This window comes from Malaclemys terrapin, chromosome 11, assembly GCF_027887155.1.
Source record: "Malaclemys terrapin pileata isolate rMalTer1 chromosome 11, rMalTer1.hap1, whole genome shotgun sequence".
Taxonomy (NCBI): domain Eukaryota; kingdom Metazoa; phylum Chordata; order Testudines; family Emydidae; genus Malaclemys; species Malaclemys terrapin.
The window spans coordinates 32,689,411-32,716,233 of NC_071515.1; the positions used below are offsets into that span (position 1 = coordinate 32,689,411).

At 40.3% G+C, this 26,823-nt stretch overlaps 1 protein-coding gene across 1 annotated transcript in view; it reads right to left on the bottom strand.

Moving 5' to 3' along the window:
• Positions 1-338: 338 nt before the first annotated feature.
• Positions 339-26,823, bottom strand: part of ZNF804A (zinc finger protein 804A) — a 227,152-nt gene continuing 200,667 nt past the window's right edge. Inside the window, exons 3-4 of the mRNA XM_054043301.1 lie at positions 9,421-9,551; positions 339-4,048 (exon numbers count right to left, since the gene is read on the bottom strand). Coding sequence (XP_053899276.1) covers positions 793-4,048; positions 9,421-9,551 — 3,387 coding nt within the window. The 3' untranslated portion in view covers positions 339-792. The remainder of the gene's footprint in view (positions 4,049-9,420; positions 9,552-26,823) is intronic.

Here is a 26,823-nt window from a genome sequence, read left to right on the forward strand (position 1 = left end):
TGCTTTTTCCCCCATGTTATTTATGTTACTTTAAAAGAGTTGGTTTTGGTTTAATAGAAAAGAGAGCGTCTCAAACAGTCAGCAGTTTGTCCGCATACTACAAGTAGACAAAATTTGTCTCAGTGACATCAAACTGCTAACACAAATAGATCTATTACCCTTTGTCCCTGGCTCGGTAAGACAGTTACCCTTAAGGCGTTAGCCTCTGAGCTTGGTGATAAATCATTGAATGATAGGAAAGCTGATTATCCAAACATAGCAGGGGTAGGCTATGTTATTCAAGTGCTGAAACCCATCATCTGCGAGGCTTACAATGAATGATTTTTGATATACTTAAATAGTTAACAAAAAATTTATTGCAAGAGATAGTTTGTCACTAGATTTACAGTTTCAAGAAACATAGTACAAAACAGTGCATCAGCTTTGTCTAAACATTAAATAGGTGCAAGTTCACAAAGATTAAAAAAACAAAAGGAGCATACTTTACAACATAAATTACAATACTATAAATATATTTTATATACATTATACATATTCTAAGACATGATTTTCATATATTTATAGTTCATATTAGTATCAGACTATTCAGTGCTTTAGTTATATTATGGAGCTGAACTTTACATACATATTTGCATTGTTACACTTATAGTAAATGATTCAAAATTAATGAGGCATTTTAACCAGTTTATCCCAGTCACTTAAAGAACCATTTGTCAAAACTGATGAGTGCTTACATATAGCAGTATGTTCATTTGGAGACAATTCTTTCCATTTTGATTGTTGAAACTTGACCTAGAAGAGGGGCTGCAATGGAATGACAGCTGGGTGCGGTGAAAGGAGCGAAGGAAACAATGCATGAGGTAATGGGGGGAAAGCCAGGTGACTCGGATGAAGGACAGAAGTTGGAATTAGTGGCAATTGTGGTGGAGCAACAAAAGTTGTGTGGGTTCCTGGACAAAGTCTAGGTCCTACTGCGAGATGAGGTAAAGGTGTTCTTGATAGGGTTGGGACCTGTGAAAGAAACTGTTGGTGAGGCTGGAGAACCTTAAATGTACTAGCAGCGGCAGCAGCGGCAGCATGCTGCTGTAAAACAGTGTGATGGATTGTGGTTACAGAGGTAGAGCATAATGGCTGCTGCAAGGGCAAAGGCTGCAGAGGAGAATTAGAAGGTTGGATTACAGTGGGAGGAAAGGCAAACTTCACCTTGTTCGCCAGCATGTTTTGCTGCATGAGCTGCTGATAGGCCTCAAATTGCAAGTCTTTGAATTTTCCATGGTTTTCTGGGGGAAATATCAATGTCTGATCAGGCAACGTAAATGGGGCAAGTATCTGTTCAGTGGTTAAAAAGGTATGACTATTTGTATGTGCTTCTTTGAATGACAAAGGTGGAGGGCTGTTAAATGTGCCTGAATTATACCGCAGCCATTCACTGGTTGCATCATTTATTTTTTCTTGTGGTATGGTCTCTGCTACTTCATATTGGCATAGATATGATTTATGAGGAGTTTGTTCCACATTTCTGTCAATACTGGGCACTTTATAAGGAGCTTGACTTTTATGAGCCCTTACATTTTCATGTTTCTTTTCTTCTTCTAGCTTGTTCTCTGGTGTTGCAGTTGTCAGAATACTATGTTCAATAACAGAAGCAGAGGAATGCGTGAAGTCATCCAAAAATGTACTTGGAGAGCTCTCCACTGCTGAACACTCTGTTGACTTGTTACTTTCTGATAAAAGTAAACAATCAGATTGTAGAGTGAACTTGTTTTCTACGAGCTGTGTTGTTTGCACCACATTTTCTGTATAATCTTTTATGGGTTGAGTTTTTGTTTGTTGTATATTTTCTTGAGTTAACAGTTCCCCCAAAATATTTAATGTAGAATTGCCTCTGGAAGGTCTATGGTTTTCATTTCTTCTTGGTTCTTGGTTGACAAATATGTGATGGGTTCTAGATCTTTTTCTCCTCCTTTTCCTTTTAGGCTTACAATGTGCAGCTAAATTACTTGTTTGCCTGAGATACTCTTCTGATAAAAATTCTTGTCTACATGAACTTTCATCTGATGAACAAGAATATGTATGTTGTCTTCGCTTTCGATGGGATCTTTCAGGTTCATCAGTCAGAAAGTTGTAGGCTCTCTTGATGGACTGGCTTTGACTTGTACATTTTTCCAAACATTTATGATCTGGGCTACAGCTACATAATATTCTAGAATACATTAAGTTATGTCTTCCCGAATTCAAAGTCAGTTGTTTTGATTGCCTATGAGAGTTTGCTTTGTACTTTCTGTGCAGAGGTTCAGAGCCAATGCAGTGGTCATCACTATTTTTTGTGTTCCAAGTCCCACATGGGCCTTTGTCACCATGTATGTGTGTTGATGTGGACATGGTTCTTTTGTGAGCGCTGTTTTCAATGCCAAGTTTTTGACATGACTGTTGTAACTGCTCTGTAGCTAACCATATGCTTCCAATTTCATCTCTGCACTTCCCTGAAGTATTCTGAAGGTGCTGATGTTTTTCTTCATTGACATAATTAATTTCCTGTTCAGCTGTTGAAGAAACTTCAGCATCTGCCTTTGCTGTTTCCTCATGATGGTGATGACATAATTTTCTCCTTCTTTTCCTTTTCCTATTTGTGTGAAACCATCTTTTGTGAGTTTCTTTGTTCCAGACTTTGTTGTGTTTATCATCTATCATGGTGTCCTGTCGTATATGGCCTTTGGAAATGTGGTATTTTTCTGTTTTTCCAGTCCTGAAAGAGGCATCCAAGCACATTTTATCTTGATTTGTTGCAGGTTCACAGCTTTTAGCTAACGAAACATCTGTTATAAGTGATGTTGCTTGCTCGCACGCATTTTTATTAATTTCTGTTTTGTAATCAGCACATTTAGATTTACCTGTGTCATCTAAAACAAGACTCTGGTTGGACTCAGTTTTGTGATGAGAATGAGCTACATTTGACTGATGTTTAGTTTTCTCCATACAGTCACTTGCTCTTGATGTCTTGAAGTCAAAACATAAAGGATTACAGCTATATGAAATGGATGGTTCTGTATTTGTGTAAATTAACATTTCAGAGGGCCACTGAAGAACAGACGATCCATGTTTGCTCAGAACAGGAACAAATGGTTCACAAGGTCTTTTATGTGTCTCTTGTTTGTTTTGTAAGACTGTACTCTCGCCTTCAGAATTTGATGACATATGTACATCAGACCCAAGTTTTTTAATTTCTGCTTCAGTTGTGGATGACTCACTATTAATGTATTTATCATTTTCCTCTGTGATATCTTGCAAAGGTAAGCAATCATCAGTGATATCAAGAGCTGGGGATTTCTTTCCCAACCTCTCAGAACTGTGACTTTCTACGTGTAGCACCTGATTATTAACGGTAACTGTGGACAATGATTGATCTCGTAATGTTGTTGAACTGACATCAACACAATAGCCATCCAAATCACAAGACACAGGTTGTTTCAAATGAGAATCAGCAGGAACTAATACTGTATTATCTAGTATTATATTATTCTCTTTATTGGATAGTTCTTTTGACTCCTGAACTTCAGAAGCTTCTGCTGTGTCAGTACCTTTTTCCATCAGTGGGTGAATGTAGTTTTGTTTCTCCTCAGAGCACAAAACTATTTCTGTTGCTGATGGAAACTGAAAATTACAAGCTCCTGGAACAAATCTACTTCTTCTGCTAAATCCATGTTCACTAGATGTTTCATCATTATATTCATAGAAAACAGCAGCTGAGGACTCCAACTTCACTGATGCTTTCTTAGGAAAAGCAAAAGAGAATCCTATTTTATGTCCATGGGCTCCTTGTACTTGATCCCCAAGTTTGTGAGTGTCAGATTTGTTATTACTTGCGCTTTCAGAAGCAGAAAAAGCACTAGAAGTAACTTCTTTTGCATTCTGTGCATTGTGCATTAATGTACAATTGAAATTTTGTTGTTTGTTAGAAGAGTCTATGATAGTACTTTGTGGAATTTCATGGAAATTATCTCTCACAGTAACTGTAGTGGACTTGAACATGGGACCACTCCCAGGAGCACTAAAAAACAAAACAAAACCTTCCATAAGTACACTTCAAAGAAATTAGATGTTCAGAGTTACTGCATTCCGATTGTACTGTTATTTCCATAACATTGTGTTACATTTGTTTCCACAAAGATTTCTAGGGGAACAGGTTAACTATTCTAAATCAATAGCTCCAAAACAAGACTACATTACAGTAGGGGCTTTCAAACTTCTTCCTACTGCAGAATATAGTAGGACAGAGCATGTCTCATAAATCACCTCCCTCTCACAGAGACTGCCTCCCCATCCATATATGACCACCCAGTCAACCTCTCCTCCTATTTGCGATCACAAACATAACTGTGAAAACCTTCCCAAATTCTTATATACAAAAAAATAAAATTAGGTTAGTGTTTATGTACTTTCAGCTGACCCTAGTGCAATAAGTGATTTATCCTTGATGAAAAAAAATAATCACACTGTCTACTTTTGTTCTTGATTTTGTCTCCTCATCCCATCTGTCCAGTTTGACTCAACAAGAAGCAAGGAGACGAGCCAACAGAGCACCAGTAGTCTACAGACCACAATTTGGGAATTTCTGCATTACCATAAGTCATGCTACTTTTGAAACTCAGCCAGTAAAGGCCTATCTTTCACAATTTTTTTTTTAAGTGAAAAATCAAACTGACATATTTGAAGTAATGATGGAAAAACCTGAAAACCGTCACAGATTCAATACAGGTAATCATCCAGAAGCATGGATGTCTATCTGTGTTTAATCTATTTTGGCTGGAAATTGGGGTGGGTATCTCACAAAAAAGGGGTTTCACCTGAGAGAATTCCTGTGTTACCTGACTCAGATAGGTTGAAAATACCTTTAGAATAGCTCTTTCACAGAAATAAGTTTTGCCTTCTTTTACTAGCCTAACCTAGCTAATATTAGCAAAAAAAAATATTTATTTACTACCTTGCATAGCCCCTATAAGAACAATAATACAATAATTATTACATACAGCCAGAACACAACATTCAGACACAGTCTTACCCTTCATATAAACATCAGCCCCTCAAAACAGAAAAAGCATTTGACAAAAAACAGAATGGAAACAAAGCCAAAAATATGTTTGTTACCAACCTCACTAAAAAGTGGCTTTACAATATGATTTAACTTTAGTGACAACAGTTAGGAAGGTAAGGCGAAGAGGCAAACCCCCTTCCTCAAAGAGTTTTGCACTTGCTCTAAGTTCCATAGGCTGCAAAGCCCAGGAGTAGAGCGGCCAGGACCCAACCACTTTTAAACAGTAGTTCCACACTAAATCAGACAGAGAAGCAACTTGACCATATGTCAGTGAGTGGTGTTTGCAACCTGGTGCATGGGATTGGACCATTCAAATTTGGCCTGGCCACCCTTCTGTCTAGATGGAGTTGCAACCTGGCCAAATGACGTTGTGATGTGGAGCATGGAGAGTCTGTTCTTCTACAGTGGAGCACAGGGGAGTCAGCCAAGAACTTGACTCCTGGTGGCAACTGGCTGAGGGAGGCCTGGGTCCCTGTGGGAGAGCAGGCAATGAGCAGGGGCCTTGCTTGGGAGAGAGGTGGCAGGGATCAGAATTTTTCCTCCCTCCAAAAAAAATCTGAATTGGTGCCACTGCCTGAAGTTTTCCAAATTCAGCATTTGATGGACATTTCAGAGGAACAGTTTCCAGAGATGGGAGCACTCATCTTAGAATGACTGGCTAGCTGCCAAATTAAGACTAACAACTAAGACATCACAGCAGACTAACTGTATCCCAAACTATATATGCCTTTACAGATTGTTACTAATATCTGAACTACAGGCAGAACTCAATAGTGTGTGCCATTGGAGAGCATGGAACATAGGGATTGCATGTTCATGTCAATCTGCCCTCCTGGGAAGGACTGTGTGACGTTGTGCAGTCTATATGGTTTTATAAAAAACTTGATAATAAGTCAATATAATGTAACTGAGATAGTTTTAGAGAAAATACGGTAATAAGTGAATGTAAGTAACTGGGATATGCCTCATGCAAAAGGTCTCTTGTAAGGTATCATTCCAAAGCTTATAATCTACTGAATGTGATCATCTGATTTGTATAAATGTACCACTCTTGTATCTAAAACTAGAAATATAAAATGTAACTCTGAGGGCCTATTGTAATTGTGTAAAGTGTGGACCATTAATGATGATTTGGAATCTTGATGACTCCCATTGTCTGCAGATTGCTGTATTTACCTGTGAGTCTTCCTGTATATGTGTGTGCTGGCAAGTGAGTAATGAAGTCTTGCAGTGACATGTGATCATGTCACCTGAACTGGAATCCATCTTTAACCTGGTGCTTTTCCAGTGAGGGGGGTGGAAACCCAGAGAGACAAAGAGTTCCCGCCTTATGCAAAAGATATATAAAGGGGGGAAGAGAACAGAGAAGGGGAGAAGCCATCATGAAGAATCCCCTAGCTACCACCTGAGCTGCAACAAGAGCTGTACCAGGGGAAAGAATTGTGCCCAGGCCTGGAAGGTGTCCAGTCTGAGAAAAACTTACTGAAACATCTCTGAGGGTGAGATTATCTGTATTTAGTTTGATTAGGCATAGATTTGCGCATTTTATTTTATTTTGCTTGGTGACTTACTTTGTTCTGTCTGTTACTACTTTGAACCACTTAAATCCTACTGTCTGTATTTAATAAAATCACTTTTTATTTAGTAATTTACTCAGAGTATGTATTAATACCTGGGGGAGCAAACAACTGTGCATATCTCTCTATCAGTGTTATAGAGGGCGAACAATTTATGAGTTTGCCCTGCATAAGCTTTATGCAGGGTAAAACGGATTTATCTGGGTTTAGACCCCATTGGGAGTTGGTCATCTGAGTGCTAAAGACAAGCACGCTACTGCGAGCTGTTTTCAGGTAAACTTGCAGCTTTGGGACAAGTGATTCAGACCCTGGGTCTGTGTCTGGAGCCAGATGGGAGTGTCTGGCTCAGCAAGACAGGGTGCTGGAGTCCTGAGCTGGCAGGGAAAACAGAAGCAGGGGTAGTCTTGGCACATTGGGTGGCAGCTCCCAAGGGGGTTTCTGTGATCCAACCCGTCACAGACTGATCCTTGCTTCTGCACTAGCTGAATATTTTGAAAATTCCTCAAAGCCCACCTGAAGTAGAACACATTAGAGGAGTTAGGGCTGGTCGAAAGTGTTCTGTTTTAGACAAAAAATTGGGTTTTCCACAATTTATTTTTATGAAAAGTGTTTGGTGTAGTTTTGGATACTAATTTAAAAACACATTAATTGGCAGCTCACTGCTCTATTCCTGACACACAGGATCACCCGCACCATGAGCCAGTGGTATTAATCCATAAGGCTAGATCAGATTCTTTACTCTCCTAGTCCTAAAATGTACATTGCATTCTATTTTGTCAATTAAATATTTTAATAAGGTTTTCATTTAGTTGAAATTATACTAATTTTAATGCTGCTTTTGAACCTACTCTCAGTTACTTAGAACAATATATGGGAATCAACAGATCTATCTATCTATCTATCTATCTATCTATCTATCTATCAGAAAAGTAACTGCAAAAATAACATCAACCTCTTAACTATATCTGTTCCTTTTCATCTACATTTTCAATGATCTTCTTTAATTCTGTCAGTAAAGTTTGTAAGTTCATCCATTTTACATGTAAATGCCAATTTTGCTAGAAAACATGTTTTTTGTACTCACATCATGTATGCACTTGCAAATATTTTGGGCACAGTTAAGGAGTTTGGACCTATATGTCTTTATTCCAACACATGTATATTAGCATACTGACAAAATGAGGTACTTACTATGTTAGCATTAAAAAGAGTCAATACAGTATGGATGTGCAAGCTGGACTTATGTACCATAAATAAAAACATAAAAAGCTAATTTCTGATCGCAGAATTCATATTACTGGACATGAATTGTAGAGAATTTTCAGATCACGTGAGTTTATAAAGCTAGTAGTTAGAATTTTTGCTTGTAAACAAATCAAGTTCAATATGCAAGTCATTGAGATAGAATAAATATGGAATCTCAGTGTAATTTTAAACAGTCACTTTTCACATTATAGTCAGACTTTAACAGATATGTTTGCCTTTTTTCTGATGTAGCAAGTAACACTCCTGAATTGTGCTTCTTAAGCATTTATAGCCATATCTAGATGCATACACTATCGCAGGAGTCCAACTAGCAATTTTAACTCAGTATATACACTAGATGCTCCATTGTCTTTCATCCTATCCGCTGTATACCATTAATAGCTATGCCATTCTGTATTATCACTAACACAGCATGGGGAGTTAAAGAGAAGGATTTAGCTGTGTGTTGTTTAAAGGTTGCAAAGCCTGGATACAGTAGTGAAAAAACCTGCCACTTCTCGTTAATATATATATGTTGCCTCAAAGAAATTACAAACTGTATGACTGTACTGTTCATTCCATACACACCTACCTGCATCCAGGACAGGCCCACTTGTTTAGATGGACTTTGTTTCAATATGTCGTGCAATATACAGATGTTACCAATTTTTAACAGAAAACTATAGACCTCACATTCAATTGAATAATGTGGCAGTTCACCGAGTGAGATGCAGGTCTCACCATAGACAACATCTGAATAAACATTCCATTTACAGATTAACCACCAACTAATTTTTTCTGTGATTGTTAGATCTATGTTGGAGCAAACTGAAAGTGGTTCAAATTCTTTTACACTGAGTTGTCTGTTTCATAAGCATGTAATTTTTTGGTAAAAAGGCTGTCACTTCAGACTAGGAAATATCAATATCAACTAGAAATATATTTCCAGATTCAATAGAGAATATACATCTGGTGAGATGTGATTGTGATGGTTAGACTATGCACCCTGATGGGTTCAGGAAAAGGAACATTTTCTTTTAAGGTATTCCCTTATATAGTTTCTCTAGCTATTAAAATTTTAAACTAGATTTCCTGATGCATTCCCAGGTGAGCAGTTCAAACTCTAAGTCACACAGATTTGTTACATCCAGGAAAGATAGAGTGTATCCTTTCCTCATCAATAAAATAATGCCAAGCTTCAAATGCTTGACCTAGTTCACTAATGCTTTCAACACTGTGCCTGGCTTTATGAAATATATATGGAACATATTTTTAACTAAAAATACATGTCATTTTAGCTCCACTAAAAAAGTAACGTTAAACATTTATTTCTTCACATAGTGCCAGCTCAAATTACTGCATACATACAGCTTAGAGCTTGCCATAAAAATATGTGCATCTTGTTCTGGGCTCAGGATCTTAACAGTCATGTGTCCCACAACCCCAACTAATAGTTTGGGGGTTATTTTTCCAGTGCTTTTTCCATTTCAGTAGTTATTCACTCACCATGCTGCCTCTTTCCTCAGTTCAGCTAACTTGTGCAAACGTTGGAGGGCCTTTTCTTGTTTCCTTTCATCTTTTCTTGACTTGGAAGCTACATTTCGAGCAAACTCCCTCTGTTTCAGTTCCTTGAGTCTCTATTAAAAATAATAATAAACGTATTTAATATAAAGAGAATCCCTGACAGCCCTGGTAAACAACTATAAGACTGTCATTTTCTCTTGTTGGGTATGTAAATACACCATAGCATTACCATTACTATGGTGTTATTTTGTTCTGCTGACAAAGTTCAGTTGCACTTTTGTTGTTGTTTTTTTATTTTTGTGTTAGAAATCACACATTTAGGTAGTTCAGCAATATTCAAAATATTACATAAGATTACTGCATGGTCCTTTCCCAAAATATATTTATTGAGTAATGGTATGTTGTTGTATCTTTTTACTTAAACAATTTAGACCAAGTTCATCCCTGGTGTAATTCCATGGAGTACAATGGTGTTACATCCGTAATTTTGTCTGCTATGTTGAAAGGAAAAACAACAGTTATGTGTGAAAAACATTTTTGATACACTGGGCAAAACAATCCAGAAATTAATTTTATTTGACTTGATGGATAGCTAAACTTTCCCCTTAAGTACAGGCTTATAGCACCTATGCCTTAATTTGCCTCTGCTCAGAATCATAACTGCTACCTCCACATTTTCTTTGTGAAAGCAGGTTTCACCCACACCCGTTATCTTCTGTGTTGCTAGGCTGAGTAAAGGAAAGTTTAGAATGTTGTTTCCTTCAAATGATAAGTCTCTTTTTCCTGGTTACTGTCAGCTTCCAGATCATGGCAAAATTTGTGCTCCAGTTGAGTTTCAAAACCATATCTCCCACAGAAACTTTGCAGATTTCTACTCTATGTTATTGATGTGGTCATCTTACACTTCTGTTTCCAGTATTGAGGCAATCACATATTCCATGTATGCAATGCGATCAGGAGCTTTCCTCTCCAGTTGGAAGTGGATGCCAACTCACCAGATATTTTTGTTTCTGATCTGATTCTCCAACACCATCTCAATTCATCCATCTGAGATTGCCTTGTAATTAACACAGCTTTATCTCATTGCCATTCATCACGTAAATCTATTTGTTTGGATGTGCCTCTCTTCACCCTACACAAACTTTGCTCCAGATGAATCATGCAAGCAAGCAATTTGTTTCAGATTAAAGTTTAATCAAGTTTTCCAGTGAAACAATTTTTGTCTCAGATCTACCGGTTTTTGTATTTTGAAGAAGATGACTGCAGTAAAGGACTCTGAGCTACCAGAGATTTCGGTTTCAGAAGATCTTTTGGATTTTCTTCCAGGGGGTCAACCCAATGAAATTAATAGGCAGTGGATTTAAATCAAACGAAAGGAAGTATTTCTTCACACAACGCACAGTCCACCTGTGGAACTTGCTGCCAGGGGATGTTGTGAAGGCCAAAACTATAACTGGGTTTAAAAAAGAATTAAATAAGTTCATGGATGATAAGTCCATCAATGGCTATTAGCCAACATGGTCAAGGACACAACCTCATACTCTGGGTGTTGCTAAGCCTCTGACAGCCAGATGCTGGGATTGGATGACAGGGGATGGATCACTTAATAATTGCCTTGTACTTTTCATTCTCTTTAAAGCATCTGACATTGGTTATTGTCAAAAGATAGGATAGTGGGCTAAATGGACCATTAGTCTGATCTAGTATGGCCATGCTTTTAGCAAATTTCCCAGTATCTGACCTAGATGACTGTCTCTAAAATCCCTTCAAATTTTCAATATTAATATAAACCCAGCCTTACTACATCTTATACCCTATCCATCCAGGAGTCTGTTACAAAAATATCTTCCATCATGACTGGTAGTTTCCATTCCTTCCTTCCCATAACATTTTAAATTCTCCACACAGCCCACTTTCCTTTTGCTATAGTAATAAATAATGAGACTAGCCCTTAATGCAAATGAGTTTCATATATGCATATAACAATCAAGATCTATAACTTTGTTTATAAGTGAGGTGTATGTTGTAGGAAACCTTTTACCCAACAACATTTGCGAAGGTCTGATTAATTTGCTGTACTCCACTTGCTGAGAAATGTTTTTTTTCCCTTTTGCATTGTTTTTTCTATATTATAAAACTGCACAAAGATCCACAGTCACACACTGACCTTTTGTACTATAATGTACCTCGCAGCTGCGCATAATGTGAGCCAAAACCATTTGCCTCTGTACGTAGCCTATTTAATACCTTTTATAGTTCATGAGAGGCTTCTTCCTCATTAAATTGTTCTTCTTTCTTCCAACTCATACACCACACACTATCTCATTTCACCTATTTGCCTCAATGAACTCTCATCCTTCTAATGATACAAATTTTTTCTAGCATGAACTCCACATCCAAGGCCCTGCTTTTCAATGTGTTTGTCATGAAAAATAGAAGTTCAAGGATATGCAACATGAAAAATTTCAAAATATTGAATAGTATTTTAGCTGTTAAAATCAATGGGAATCCTGCAACTAAAAATCCCATATAACACTTGAAAATGTAGCCCGTCGTATTGCCCACACAACTTCAGCTGTCTTTTTGCCTTGAATCTTCAGTCACTACTGCCATAGTGTTCTGAACTGTACTAAATATAAAAAGAAATAAAGATCTTGTAGAGACTGTATGCCGAAGGCCGAACAAAATCAGCAATTTTCCCTCAGATATGGAATAACTATACAAGTACCAGGTGGATAAATGATAGACAAGGGCAAAAAAACCAACAACACACACGCACACAACTGCAGCAAGAATGGGAGGGGAAAAGTTACGCTACAGTCACAGTGAAAACCTACATTCACAGACATACCCACATGCCCTCATGTACCCATACATAGCACTTGAAATGTAAATGGAACAAACTTTCAAATCTAACTGTACTTTAAACAAACTGCAAACAGTCAAACCAATTACACTTTTAATCCCAAAAGACAAACACGCTGGCAGCGCAACTAAAACAAATACATGCGCTAACCAAACACAATGCTACCTTATTAAAATTAAACATTAAAACAAACATTTACAGTATGGCTCACAACAGTAACCAGGTTTCCCTCCTGTCTCCTCAGAAAGCCTATCCTGCCTCATTGGGGCTTCAGCTAGCCTGAAAGGGGAGGTTTTCAGCCAATGTCCCATCACCTTCTTCCAGTAGGCCAGCTCCTCCCTGCCTTCTGAATCTCCCTCTCTCTTTGCCCCATACTGGATGAAGGTCATCGTACCCTGGCTGGAGGGAAGAAGTCATTCTACTTCTGCCCTCTGATGCAGGATGCCTTCCTATGCTTCAGCAGGTAGACATGGTGGTGCTGACTTGGACCAAATCCCAAGGAATTCCCTTGGATCTCCTCAGCCAGCCAGCCAGTTCAGGCCCTAGGTCTGCCAGTGCTTCCCTAATGGAGGCCCTGAGGGTGGTGGCAGCAGAAGTGGGAGCCACAGTAACTCTAGGAGCTTCCCAATGGGACAGGTTGCAGCTACACTAGCACAGCCCTGGAGGTATCCACCAGTCTCAGGTACTTTGTGCTCCAGATCCTGCAGTCCATAGGGGCAGCTGCAATAGTTCTGAATCCAGCAGGTTGAGTGGAATCTGTCTCAGGCCCTATTTCACTGCCTGGTGAGTATCTGCTGGACGGGGGAGGGGAAAGCAACCCTCTGTTCCTCACATGAGGGGATGAGACTGAGGCTAGAGTGAGTCAGCTCTGTAGGGAGCCCCATAAGTGTGTGCTGCTGTTGTGATCACCCGGACAGCTGCTATTTCCTCTGGACCTAGTGTCTCCCTTCTCTACTTCTGTAGGGGGAGAGGGAGGATAGCAACTATTTCTGATATAGGAAGCCACTTTTCCTCTTCCCTGCTTTCTTCATCCTTATGCAGGGCCTGGCTGGGATGGCCAGCTGGCAACTTGGACAGTAAGACAGTCTTGATTACTTTGAGAATGAATCGGGTATGGCAGACAGTGTATTACTTTAAGGTCTTGTCTTCACTACATTGCTGCTTGAGCTATAACTCCAGGTTTGCCCCATAACCCAACTCCCATCCACCCACAAAAATCTCTAGCTCGAATTAGGTGGGGCTTTAAGCTTGAGCCAGCTAGCCTGTCCCGTGCTAAGGTTGATGCACTAGCTAGAAATGCAGTGGGCATGCAGCAGCTGGAGTTACAGCATTTTTTTCGGCTTCACTCCTACCACTTTGTGTAGCAAGAATGTTGTTTCACAGTGTGGTCACTCTCACTCTGTTCGCACTTAAGCTAGGCTAGCTCAAGTGAAGTAACTCAAGTGTACTAACTTCAGCTAACCAGGGCCGCCCAGAGGATTCAAGGGGCCTGGGGTCTTCGGCGGCGGGTCCCAGCTGGAAGGACTCCCCGCCTCGGGTCTTCAGGGCAATTCAGCGGCTGGTCCCAGAGCGGAAGGACCCCCTGCCACCAAATTGCAGCTGAAGACCCAGAGCGGAAAAAGCTCCGGGGCCCCGGAAAAACTCTCGTGAAGTGAGAAGAGCAAGTGAAGGACCCCGCTCCAGGGCCCCGGAAAAACTCTCGTGGGGGCCCCTGCGGGGCCCGGGGCCTGGGGCAAATTGCCCCACTTGCCCCCTGCCTCTGGGCGGCCCTGCAGCTAACTGTTGCAGTGAAGAAAAGCCCTAAGTCAAAATCCTCTGGTGCTTAAGGATGACTGCCTTGGGCTCCTGAAACAGCTAGTTTTTAAATGGATGCTTGAATGTTATATTTTGTGTCTTTGTCCTAGCATGTATCTTCTGTTCTCACTTGGCAGCAGCCACAGCTGGTGCCAGATGGCCACACTATTCTATTTGATTAACAAGGAGACTGCAGGATTATCTACTGGGCAAGCAGCAATTCTTGCCTCCTGCTTTCAGTGGCATTTCATTCTGGCAGACAGAATAGATTTTGGAGGCAGATATTAAGGTTCGCTCAGATATCTCTGCTGGCCCAGTTCAGGTTTTGTGTGTTTTTCAGTGGGGGATTGATGTGTACCTCTCACTGGGAGTTCTGTTGGTCAGTAAAGGGATATTATTTTCTTAGAATTTCTGCTAATTTTGGTGGTAATTATGTGTCGAAAGATTCAGGAATAAATGGGTTCTTTCTTGGTCAGATAACTCAACTGCAGTCCATATTATCAACAGGTGTTGGGCAGGTTACTTTAAATCAAGCAGCTTACATACATGTTTATGCTACTGCTTGGTCATCCCTGGAATTGATAATAACACTGCCAATATTTTCTCTTGTTTCAAGGTAAATAGACAGTGAAACAATGCCTCAGGCCAGTTTTGAGCAGGTTGTTATGCCATCATTTTTGTGGATCTTGGCACATGAGGGCACTGGGATTGCCAAAGATCACTAGCCATTTGGACATAGAGAAGTGACAGTGCCAGGTTTTCTGACTTCATGTCATTCAAGGTGCATTCAGGTCTTTCCTTACAGTACTGGCCCATACCAGAAGTGCATTTAATGAAGTTTACAGAAGTGCCCAGTAAAATGTTCGTTATATTTCTTTTGCTATTCCCCCCCTCTCTCTCTCTCACTCATATTTTGCTCTTTTTCACTGAGATGTAAAAAATGCAACATCGCACAATTTACTTAGCTACGCTCAGTGCCTGTCTTTGCCATAGCGGGTGATGCTGCTGCTATTCCATCTGTCCATTCAGATGTTCTCAAAAAATATGTTGAGAAACAGATAAGTGAAATATTATGCTGACAGATGGATGGGTCCTCCTTTTTTTCCTACAAGTTCCATATTATATTTCTGGTAGCTGTGTATGCCTTTGAGAGAAACCACAATGAGTCCAATGAAGTTATTTGAAAGTTAAATAATCATATATTACTCCATTGTGTGCTCCCAAGATAGTCAACAAAAAAGTGAGGGTCTATTACTCTGCTAAAAAGTGCAAGGTTAAACAATTCAAGCAAGACTTTTGGTTGTATGATAGCTGTACTCCAAAGCAAAAGACCAAACGTTTGAGGCCTCTTTTCATAAGATTTCTTACCTCTGTGTATTCTTGTCTTCCAATAGATTATATGATGCTCACCCTGGTGCCCACTTTGCACTCATGTCTCTCTTTTCAAACTTAAAGTAGTTCATTTCATAAATTCATTCTGAGCACTTAGCATGGTGATGGATATTAAAAATGTATAAAAGGGAGAAAAAAACACATTGAGATTACAAAAGTAGGGACTTCACTGCATACTGCGGAGCTCAATAATTTTTTGACTGTAAATGTTTGTTTTTCCTCCAATGAGAGATTTATGCAGTGAATAAGAAAAGACTCATGCAATAGGACAAGAGAAGACAATCTTGTTAAAGCTAAAAGGGTTGTTTCTTTTTTAATTTTCACAAGGAAACTGAGCCAAAGCTATACAGAAATTAGAAAACATCCTTTAATATCACTTCATTTCAATTATTGTAATGATTATAATATTGTGATTCGGTTTCCATTGAAATTAATGGGGCTACTTCTTTGAGAGACTGGTCGCCAATGTGAGTAGAGGGTTCAAAATCTGCCCTAAATTGTCAATGTTATATGTTTGTATTTACTGCACAATTTGAGGTCTTAATCCTTGCAGGATTCAGGAACATAATGAGTATGAAAAAGGATGTTAAAGGTTTCCTAGGACAGCTGTATTCAAAGCTGGATAAAGGGCAGATGCACATAGCTGCATATCTGGCTCTTGTATGCAAATGAGCCCCTACTACTCAGTATTTCTTTCAGGCAACACAGCACTGCAAAGCAAATATCATGATGTCGATCTGAGCCTCTTATCAGCTTAATCAGGTACTATTTGTTCAGTACATGTAAGTTTAAGCAGAGATGAAACATTAAATGTTGGTAAGTAAGCAAATTATTCTGTTTGATTGTTGCATGTAAGTAGGTGCCAGTTGTGTGAGGTGCCTGGAGGCAGCTTTAATTTCCATACCTAACTTTACAGGGAATGTTTGTTTTTCCTCCATCTAACTTTTTGTTGCAGACTTGCTCTCCTCTCAGCTAGTCTTGGATGGTCCTTCGTATGATAAGCAATGGTGATGAATATAATCATTATAAGTGTTATATGAACAACTTACACTATGTGATTTGTATTTTATAACTGACATCCCAACCCCCTGTACAGGAAGTGTAAGTGGTTAAAAAAAGGGTCCCTTACTATCTAATTTTCACTGTGTATTTGATACATTTTCTACATGGCGTTGCAGGGCTTAATTCAGCAAACACATACTAGCATGCATAGTCAATGACTCCTGGTCATAACAAATATACTTTGCAGTAGGTTTTAGCAGGTCTAAGTCCTGAGTTACCTTTATGTAGTCTCCAAATGTATGTTTTTTCCCTCTTTTTGAAAGCCAGAGTAAAAGATGTGGCATCCTAGCAAGTAGAGAACTCGGCAAATAGTTAATGATTGATAATTTAAGTAAGAAATTTCACTGAGAGAACTAAAGGCCTGTTTCTCCATTGCTCTGCACCTTGCATGGTCATTTACAATGGTGTAAAGGTGGTGTAAAATGCTACCATTATGACTAGGTGTTCTTCTACATCCATTTTGAATTCACTTGGTGAATGACATCACAAGGTGCAGAGCAATGGGAAAGCTGACCCTAAGACTCCAGTCCTGCATTGGATCCATGAAAGCACTCTAAGGCCTGGTCTACACTGGGTGGGGATCGATCTAAGTTACGCAACTTCAGCTACATGACTAACGTAACTGAAGTCGACGTACTTAGATCTACTTATCGTGGAGTCTTCACTATTGTGAGTCGACTGCTGCCACTCCCCCATTAACGCAAGAGCGCTCGGGATCGATTTATCACGTCTAGACTCGATGTGATAAATCAATCCCCGCTGGCTCGATCGCTGCCCGCCTATCCAGCCGGTAGTGAAGACATACCCTCATACTCATCCTGAACCCCATTAATTTTACTGAGACTCCACCCATCTGAATCCAGCTGAAAGATCAAGATATAACATAGCAACATTTTACTACTTCTATAGACCTCAATTGACTGCCCTTCTGTACACCCACACAGGGTAGTAAGGAGGCATAAGGAGCCCTTTATGCCCATGCCCAGGTTACCTACATCACCAGAGCCTGTGCACTGAGGGAGAACAGCTGGCACCAGACTTCTATTCCTCCTTTGGCTCAGGAGCCTGGGAAGGAGGTAGAGCCATGGCCATGTACATACACATCAGCTACTGCAGGGGAGGGAAGTAACCTGGACCATCAAAAGGGTTAGTATGGATTACTTTCCTCTGAAGCAAAAGGAAAGCTGCAACCCTATTGGAAATATCAGAGTCCCAATCTAGTTCCTGCCCTGCTCCTGGGGAACTCACTGGGGCTGCAGAGTTACAGTCCAGCTCTTAGTATTTACTATGTATTTGCCAATATAGTTATCACTAGCAGTTTAAAAGTTGGGACTTGTAGTGCATTGCAAATATTTTCATACACATGAAAGAACATAAGAACATATGACTGGCCCTACTGGCTCAGACCAAAGGTCCATCTAGCCCAGTATCCTCTCTTCTGACAGTGGCCAATGCCAGATGCCCCAGAGGGGATGTTCAGAACAGGTAATCATCAAGTGATCCATCCCGTCGCTCATTCCCAGCTTCTGCCAATAGAGGCTACGGACACCATCCCTGTCCATCTTGGCTAATAGCCATTGTTGGACCTATCCTCCATTAACTTATCTAGTTCTTTTTTTAACCTGGTTATAGTCTTGGACTTCACAACATCCTCTGGCAAGGAGTTCCACAGGTTGACTGTGTGTTGTGTGAAAAAATACTTCCTTTTGTTTGTTTTAAACCTGCTGTTTATTAATTTCATTTGGTGACCCCAGTTCCTGTGTTATGAGAAGGAGTAAATAACACTTCCTTATTTACTTTCTCCACACCAGTCATGATTTTATAGACCTCTATCATATCCCCCATTAATCGTTTCTTTTCCAAGCTGAAAAGTCCCAATGTTATTAATCTCTCCTCATATGGCACTCATTCCATATCCCTAATCATTTTTATTGTCCATTTCTGAACCTTTTCCAACTCCAATATATCTTTTTGAGATGGGGCGACCACATATGTACACAGTATTCAAGATGTGGCCATACCATGGATTTATAAAGATGCAATATGATATTTTCTGTCTTGTTATCTATCCCTTTCTTAATGATGCCAAACATTCTGATCGCTTTTTTGATTGCCGCTGCACATTGAGTGGATGTTTTCAGAGAACTATCCACAAGGACTCCAAGATCTCTTTCTTGAGTGGTAACAGTAATTTAGACCCCATCATTTTATATGTATAGTTGGGATTATGTTTTCCAATGTGCATTACTTTGCATTTATCAACATTGAATTTTATCTGCCATTTTGTTGCCCAGTCACCCAGTTTTGAGAGATTCATTTATAGCTCTTTGCAATCTGCCTGGGACTTAACTATCTTGAGCAAATTTGTAGCATCTGCAAAATTTGCCACCTCACTTTTTACCCCTTTTCCCAGATCATTTATGAATATATTGAATAGGACTGGGCCCAATACAGACCTCTGGGGGACACCACTATTTACTTCTCTCCATTCTGAAAAGTGACCATTTATTCTTACCTTTTGTTTCCTATCTTTTAACTAGTTACCAATCCATGAGAGAACCTTCCCTGTTTTCCCATAACAGCTTACTTTGCTTAAGAGCCTTTGGTGAGGGCCTTGTCAAAGGCTTTCTGAAAATCTAAGTACACTATATGCACTGGATCCCCCTTGTCCACATGCTTGTTGATCCCCTCAAAGAATTCTAGTAGATTGTCTAGTAGACACACTACTTTTCTACTGCTGGAAGGTCTAATTTAATCCAAGCAGTAGGTTCCTAACTGAAGCAAAAGCACATAACTGCATTAAATGCATTTCTTACATCACCTCTACAAGCCTTCTACTACCTTGCAAAGGGATACTTTTTAAAAAAAAAATTCAAGATATAAGCACTTGTAACAATAGCACTTCAGACTAATAGGCTTAAAAACATGGAGAAGCCATAAATTAATAAACACACTCAAGCTAGCAACAACACTTAAAGACTGAAACATGGAACAAGATTCATTTGAATACTGTGATAACAGTAGTAAGAGAAGGAAAAATGAGCAAAGGTACAAAGTTATGTGGCTGGTATCCCAAAAACTTTAAAAGGTTTGATACTTTAAAAACTATAATAAATCCAATGTTAACAGAGTCGACCCTGTTTAACAAAAAGAAAGTCAGATAAATTCATTGGAACACAGTGAAGCTTTCATGAAACTTATGAACGTGGGGAGAAAACCGTTATTGTGTAGTGCCAGATATAGCGGGGGCCCTCTGCTCTACTGAGCCCACTCTCCTGGTTTACAACGCACTGCTATTATAATCCTGCTTTTCTCTTGAGCATAGACTAACAATTGTACCAAATTATGTGGAATTTTTCTGACTTTGACAAATATCCAGGTCACTGAACTAATTCTCAGGTCAATAGAGGCATAAAGCAGTTTCTTAGCTTACAGCCCCAAGCCCCTAGCCAATGTATCTACAGGACAAGTGCTCTTTCCAGCTTTTTCTAGGGTCACACTGTGATCATTGGCTCCTACTTGGCTTTCTTACTTTTTGTCTCTGCCATTCTCTGTGTTTTGCTTTCCCTCCCTCCCTCACACACCTGGTCACAATATCCAGTGGAATCCCCCACCCACATAGTGCTAGTTTCTGGGCAAATTCTATTAGGCCTTGTTTTAGATGCGGTAACATAAATGGTTCTTCCAACTGTTTTTCTGTGAAGGGTGCTTTCAAACATAAGTTTGAATGAGGTTTTATTCAACCCACAACTAGGTTTCACCCGCTAATAAACTAATAAGTAGCTTCAGACAGTTGTCATTTTATTTTAAAATCAGCCCATCAATGAAATATTTCCTCCTCCTCCCCCCAAAGGTGGAATTTACCCACTCTAGATTACACCTGCTTTAGGCCATCCATAGATTAGATTCAGGCTCAGAGCAGTAAAACAGAATTTCCATAAAGAAGGAGCATCATAAAGATTTTAGGAGCAGTCATTTGGGATGGCCTCTGTAACTCGTGATACATTTTCTGACCTAGTTCCTTAACCTGGCAACCAAGAAAGTTGGATTTAGGACATTAATCAGCATAAAAATGTTTTGACTTGAAAAGAGGATAGCCAATCAAGTGGAGAAACTGGCAACACCCTGGAAAGAATTAAAGGAGAAGCAGTCACAGAAGGGATACAGAACCACAGAACAGGCATCACACAACCAAGGTGATCAAAGTGAGCATTAGACCTCTAAAAAGAATGAACTTGTAGCAGTTCATTCCTGAATGGACATTAGTAAAACTGAAGATTAGAATAGTCGAAAATAATGTTATGTTCAGTGCTTCAAGTATATCAGTATATTCCTACCTGAGTGCTTACCAATGCTTCTCTCTGCATCTGTTTACTACTCAAATGGTTCCCATCACTCTTGTATTTAAGCAGTATTGATTATTTTATCAACACCCATGTGGGTTAACATTATCCCCATTGTACAGATGGGAATTGGAAACACTGAGAGATTGTGTTATGGCCAAGATCACTTGGGAAGCCTGGCAAAGTCAAGAATTGAACTCTCATCTCCAGAATCCAAGTTCTGTGCCTTCGCTGCAACATCATTCTTCATCTCATCTTGAACAGCCTTCCAAGGGAAGCAGTGGGGGCAAAAGACATATCTGGATTCAAGACTAAGCTTGATAAGTTTATGGAGGGGATGGTGTGATGGAATAGCCTAATTTTGGCAATTAATTGATCTTTGACTATTAGAGGTAAATATGCTTTATTTGATGGGATGTTAGATGGGTTGGGATCTGAGTTACTACAGAGAATTCTTTCCTGGGTGTCTGGCTGTTGAGTCTTGCCCATGCTCAGGGTTTAACTGATCGCCATATTTGGCATTGGGAAGGAATTTTCCTCCAGGGCAGATTGGCAGAGGCCCTGGGAATTTTTCGGCTTCCTCTGCAGTGTGGGGCATGGGTCACTTGCTGGAGGATTCTCTGTACCTTGAAGTCTTTAAACCACGATTTGAGGACTTCAATGGCTCAGACATAGGTTAGGGGTTTGATACAGGAGTGGGTAGGTGAGATTCTGTGGCCTGCGTTGTGCAAGAGATCAGACTAGACCATCATAATGGTCCTTCTGACCTTAAAGTCTATGATTCTAACTAGTGAAGGTTTGGGGAAGAGAAGTCCAGTTTCTCAATTTGTTATCGCACATTCATGACCTGAATGCTTATTTTAATTTAGGGGGCCAAGCTCCTAGACTCCTTCAGAGGGATCAAACTCTCCTCACAATAAAGGAACAAAGAATAGACTTCACTTAGAATATTGTTATTTGTTAAAATACACTCAGCATATCATTATTTGTGCTCACTCAGCTGTGGTTGAGAAGCTAAATGAAAACAATCCCTGCCACAGGGAGCTTACAATTATAGGAAACAAGATGCACCAGGAAGCTGAGAGAAGGAATAATATTAGGGTACTTTCAAAATATTTGAAATAATATAGTATGGTTAAATGTAAATGCTGCAACTTTATTAAAATCCCTAAAACCAACGGGGGCCATTCCCCCCAGCATGGATGTTCCAATGCGGATTTGAACTGGGCACCAATAGCCTGGGTTCTACAAACCTGAGGATGGGGATGAGGGCAAAGCACCCTTGCTGGGATCCTGGCTGGAAGCTAAAATCCTGTCCCACTTCACTCCTCCACACAGGAGGTAGGAGAGATTATACTAGGGGAGCCAAATGCTGCACGAGACATATCTCCCTACTGTGCAATGTTGTGCTCTGGGCCCATGCCCAAGCAGCCCATTGAGTTACAGAGACCTCACATAGGACCCCTTTTCCCCACTAACCATCATGCAACCCACTAAAGTCATTTAGGCCCCCAAAAACTGGATCTCTGAGATACCAGATGGAATGTGAAAACCCCACAAAGAAGTTTGTCAGTTTCACTATACGCTACACCCCAAACAAAATTTGGTGATCAGCCTAACCCCCAGCATCATAGGAAATCCAGTAATTAGGTGGGCTGGAACAGAGCCCAAAATGACTACTTGCCAGCAACAAGCAAGCAGAGCTCAAAATGGCTACTCCCACCAGTAGGAGCAAGGAAGAACCACCCCTCTTCCCTTGCCCTGTCAGACAAGACCCAATCACCTGGCTTCTCTGGGTCAGGGTACTTTACTTGGATGCTGTGTGAGTTGACCTACCTCCTGACCTGAGAAGGGAGGGAACGAGAAAGGAGAGTGTCCTCCCCTTTTCTCCATATATACATGTTTCAGGGAGAAGGAGGGGGAACAAGGAAGATCATATTTAGCATTGGCCCAGACTCTCCTGCTTTGGGTCTACCCCTGTCCTCCCACTCTCCAGAGTATGGAGGTGTGTCCATTGCCTCTGCATCATCAAAGTCACACCCCAGCTAGTGAGGTGAATGCTCATTGGGTTTACCTCTTGTGGGCATTGCTGAAGAAGCAATCCTTTAAGGGGAATTTGAAGGTAGTGAATTTCCAGTTCCCCATGTGGGATGAGCCTGTATTGGGGCCCTCTACTACCCCCCTTACATCCTGCCAGCAACTTCACACAAGTTCTTCATATACTGTGTAATAAAGCACAAGGTATTTCCATTACTGCTTGAAACTCCCACTGTAGCTGTTTGTGGAATTGTTTGTTTCTAAATGATCAAGTATAATAGTGGCATATTTATAATGCTCTTTGCACTAGGACTAGCTGGAAACCAAGAATTCCATTTCATGAAAAATTTAGAGGTTTCAGTATTTGGATTCATTCCACTTTGGGGAAAAAAAACGGAGACCTTTTAAAACTTTTTTTGTGAAAAAACAGAGAGACACCCACCCCCAATGAATTTATTATTTATACGAAATGGAACAGCTCCAACAGGAGAGATTTGAGACAGACCTGTACCAGACCAGCCAATAAGCAATTGGTTAGGGCACTCACCTAGGATATGGGAGACGCTGATCTGCCAGAATTGCAGCAAGGACTTGAATCTGGGATTCCTGCAGCCTAAGGAGTTACCTAACAACTCAACAACTTTCTATTCTATGGGTGAAATGGATACGTTTCCACACAAAAATTGTTTTGACAAATCAGCACATTCCGATGGGAAAAGAGTTTTAGTGACTATTTCCAACCCACTCTATGTTGAACTGCTAGATCAGGGGTCGGCACCCTCTGGCACGTGGCTCGCCAGGGTAAGCACTGTCCCAGGCCAATGGGGGCTGCGGGAAGCCGCGGTCAGCACATCGCTCGCCTGCGCCGCTTCCTGCCGCCCCTATTGACCTAGGAGGGTGAACCGTGGCCGGTGGAAGCCGCGATTGGTCGAACCTGCCGATGCGGCAGGTAAACAAACTGGCCCGGCCCGCCAGGGTGCTTATCCTGGCGAGCCGCATGCCAGAGGTTGCCGACCCCTGTGCTAGATGTAAACCACTGAGAAAGCAGGTGAGTGGTAAGGGAGAAGTTCATAATTTTTTTAGTCCTAGCTATTTTATGGTAAATTAATTAAACTAATATGTTGTCATGGTTGCACCTACATACAGGCCCAACAAAACAATCACTGTCTAAGCAGCACAGAAATTGTAAACAGAGGTTTCCTCCATGTGGACTAAGTTACACACTGACTAAATGAGGAGTTTAATTGCTAAACTGCCGATAGTTGAAAGGATGCAGAATAGCTAAGCGAGGGACTGGGAACTGTAGTGTGGAAGCTGGGGAAGACAAACAGGCTTGGTGCAAAATCTGCAAGACATTAGGGACTGCAAGATGCTGAGTTGTCCCTGGTGGCTTATAGCGTTTGATGGGGAGGGAGCATGGAAGGGCTGGGGAGGAGGCAGCATTTGAGGGGCAGTCAGATCAGACAGCCAGGTGATGGGCTACTGTTATCCTATGTCCTTTATTTTATTTTACTAATCTGACCTAGAATCAATTTAAGAATAGTGTCTTGTTTAACTACATTTTAAACTGGTTTAAATTTCTGGTTAAAATGGTTAAACTTTCAGTAATTTGCAATAATTTCACAGTAAAACAAGAATATTTTCACTAGATCTGGGTAAATAGATTTTGTGTTTGAATATTTAGACACATTTACTTGGTCTGTGTCTCATTTCTGCCCTGTGTGAATATTCTAGCAAAACAATTATACTAGGAGGAATGGTGCCCAAATCAGTGAATGTTAGGGAACCTTTGGAGGAAGTCCATTGAGTGAGTTGAGGACTTAGAGGATTAGCAATGAGATACAATTTCATCTGTACTATAGGTTGCTAAAGTAACTAGAAACAAAGGCTATGAATGACATGATTTAAGCTTTTCTTTAATTCTGTCCTAACTGGAAGCATAAAGTTTTGGGAGACTCATGAGAATTCCATCCCAAAATTTCAGATTGAGAAAATTCTGTTTAGGTAATTATATGGCTGTCATCACCTTAGAATTTGAACACCTTTTGCCTCCCCTGGTCATGGACTGCAGAGTGTCTGTGAAGTCCCTCACCCAAGCTAGAGCAGCCCCAAGAATTGCAAGGGCTATGCCTCCTCTCACCTCCCCTTTCTTCTTGGGGCTTGTGCCTGCTTCCACCCTGGAATAGGCTCTGTACCTGGGATTGTTGTGGAAGTGACACAGAGGTAGCAATCAAACATATTCCCTGGGAGGGGTTTTTGCCTGCCCTAAGTCCTCTTTGCACCAACCTAGCTGGCGATACAAGCCATAGCACATCTGACCTCATGCTTTGCCCAAGGCTCAGGAAGTCTGGGCTGATCTGGGTATGAATCATGAGTCTGTCTAGTGCCTAAACCAAAAGTCCATCCTTGCGAGGAAAGAAGGGTTCAGCTATGATTAAGATTAATGGTCTAAACATATGACCAGGAGCCAGGAATATCTGATTTTAATCTTTGCTCTTCTAGGATATGGTACTTGGGCCTTTTTTGTACCAATTCTCCTACCTGTAAAATGCTATGTACTTGGCCCTAGTTTCCTCTGTTTTAATAAATTTAAATTCAAGCTAATATTAATTTTACTATTTATTTAAATGTTTGAACATTTCTTTCTATATTAGATATTTTTGTTGTTGGACTTCATTAATGCTTTCCTGAAAATCCAGATATGCCATGGAAGTAGTATGCTGAAAGAATTACAATTTAGTCATCATCTCTATTTACACCCACTTTTAGCAACTTTGGTGTACTCTGTGGTTGTCTGAGTGGTAATTAAGTTGATCCTTTAAAGTAGGTTCTGCAATGTTTCCTATAGCTAATAGGTAATCAGCTTTGCTGGGTATAATTTCCTGGTAGATTGTGTTTAGTTCTTATTTAATTAATGGTATTATGATTGTTACTTTCTAGTTCTTGGGCATCTCTCTCCAGCTGAGTGAACTTCAAGAAGTCTATTTCCTATTGCCTTTCCTTCTCTGACATGGATGGGTATTGTCTGGACTTTTCACTCTGGCAAATTTGAAACCATATCACCTCGGGAATAGCTATTGCTGATATGAATGGCACACTTTCTAAATTCATGTATTTCATCCTTAAAGTTGTGCCACTACAAGGTCCATAGTATAGACATAGCCCTAGTTAACCCTGCTCACATATTCTAGGAAGTAAGATGGAAACATTTCAGTTGTGTAAAATCTCCATCTCCTGCATATTATCTTCTAAATCTTAAAGTGATGAACCAAAAAGCTCAGCAATGGTTAGGCAGCTGGTGTGCAGTGACTTCCACTTGTCACAAACATCACAACTTTCTCATCTTTGCCTTGTGATGCCCACCCCTTCGCCCCCGGCTGCTCGCTGTATCCAACTGGTCTCCCTCCTCTTGTACTGAGACTGTAAGCAATCTGAGGCAGGAACTGTCTATTGCAGCACCAAGCACTATGGGGTTAGGGCTGCTAGATGCTAAGTCAATACGAACAAGAATCTTTACTTTCCGTGTTTACCTACCTGTGTCCTCTCCAGTATAGAATATGCAAACCTACTTCTGTCAGTTGAACAATTCTGCTCTATTTGCAACTCATTTGGAATTTTTTCTCTCTCAATGTTTCGCTGAAGCCACCTTTCATATCCCTGCATTACACAAATGTATAGATACTGCATTTAGTGGAAATAATGGATTTACACATTGCACAATAGTTATTTGAACTGGTTAGCGTAACTTAAATTTTGTGTTGAATCCAAACTGCATACTGTGATGTTGTTTAATGCACAGCTTGAAGGTGTTCACATACCACGGTGATGAGCATGATAAAGAGAACAGAAACTGAAGGGAGCACAAAAATTAATTTGCTACATTAATTTTGC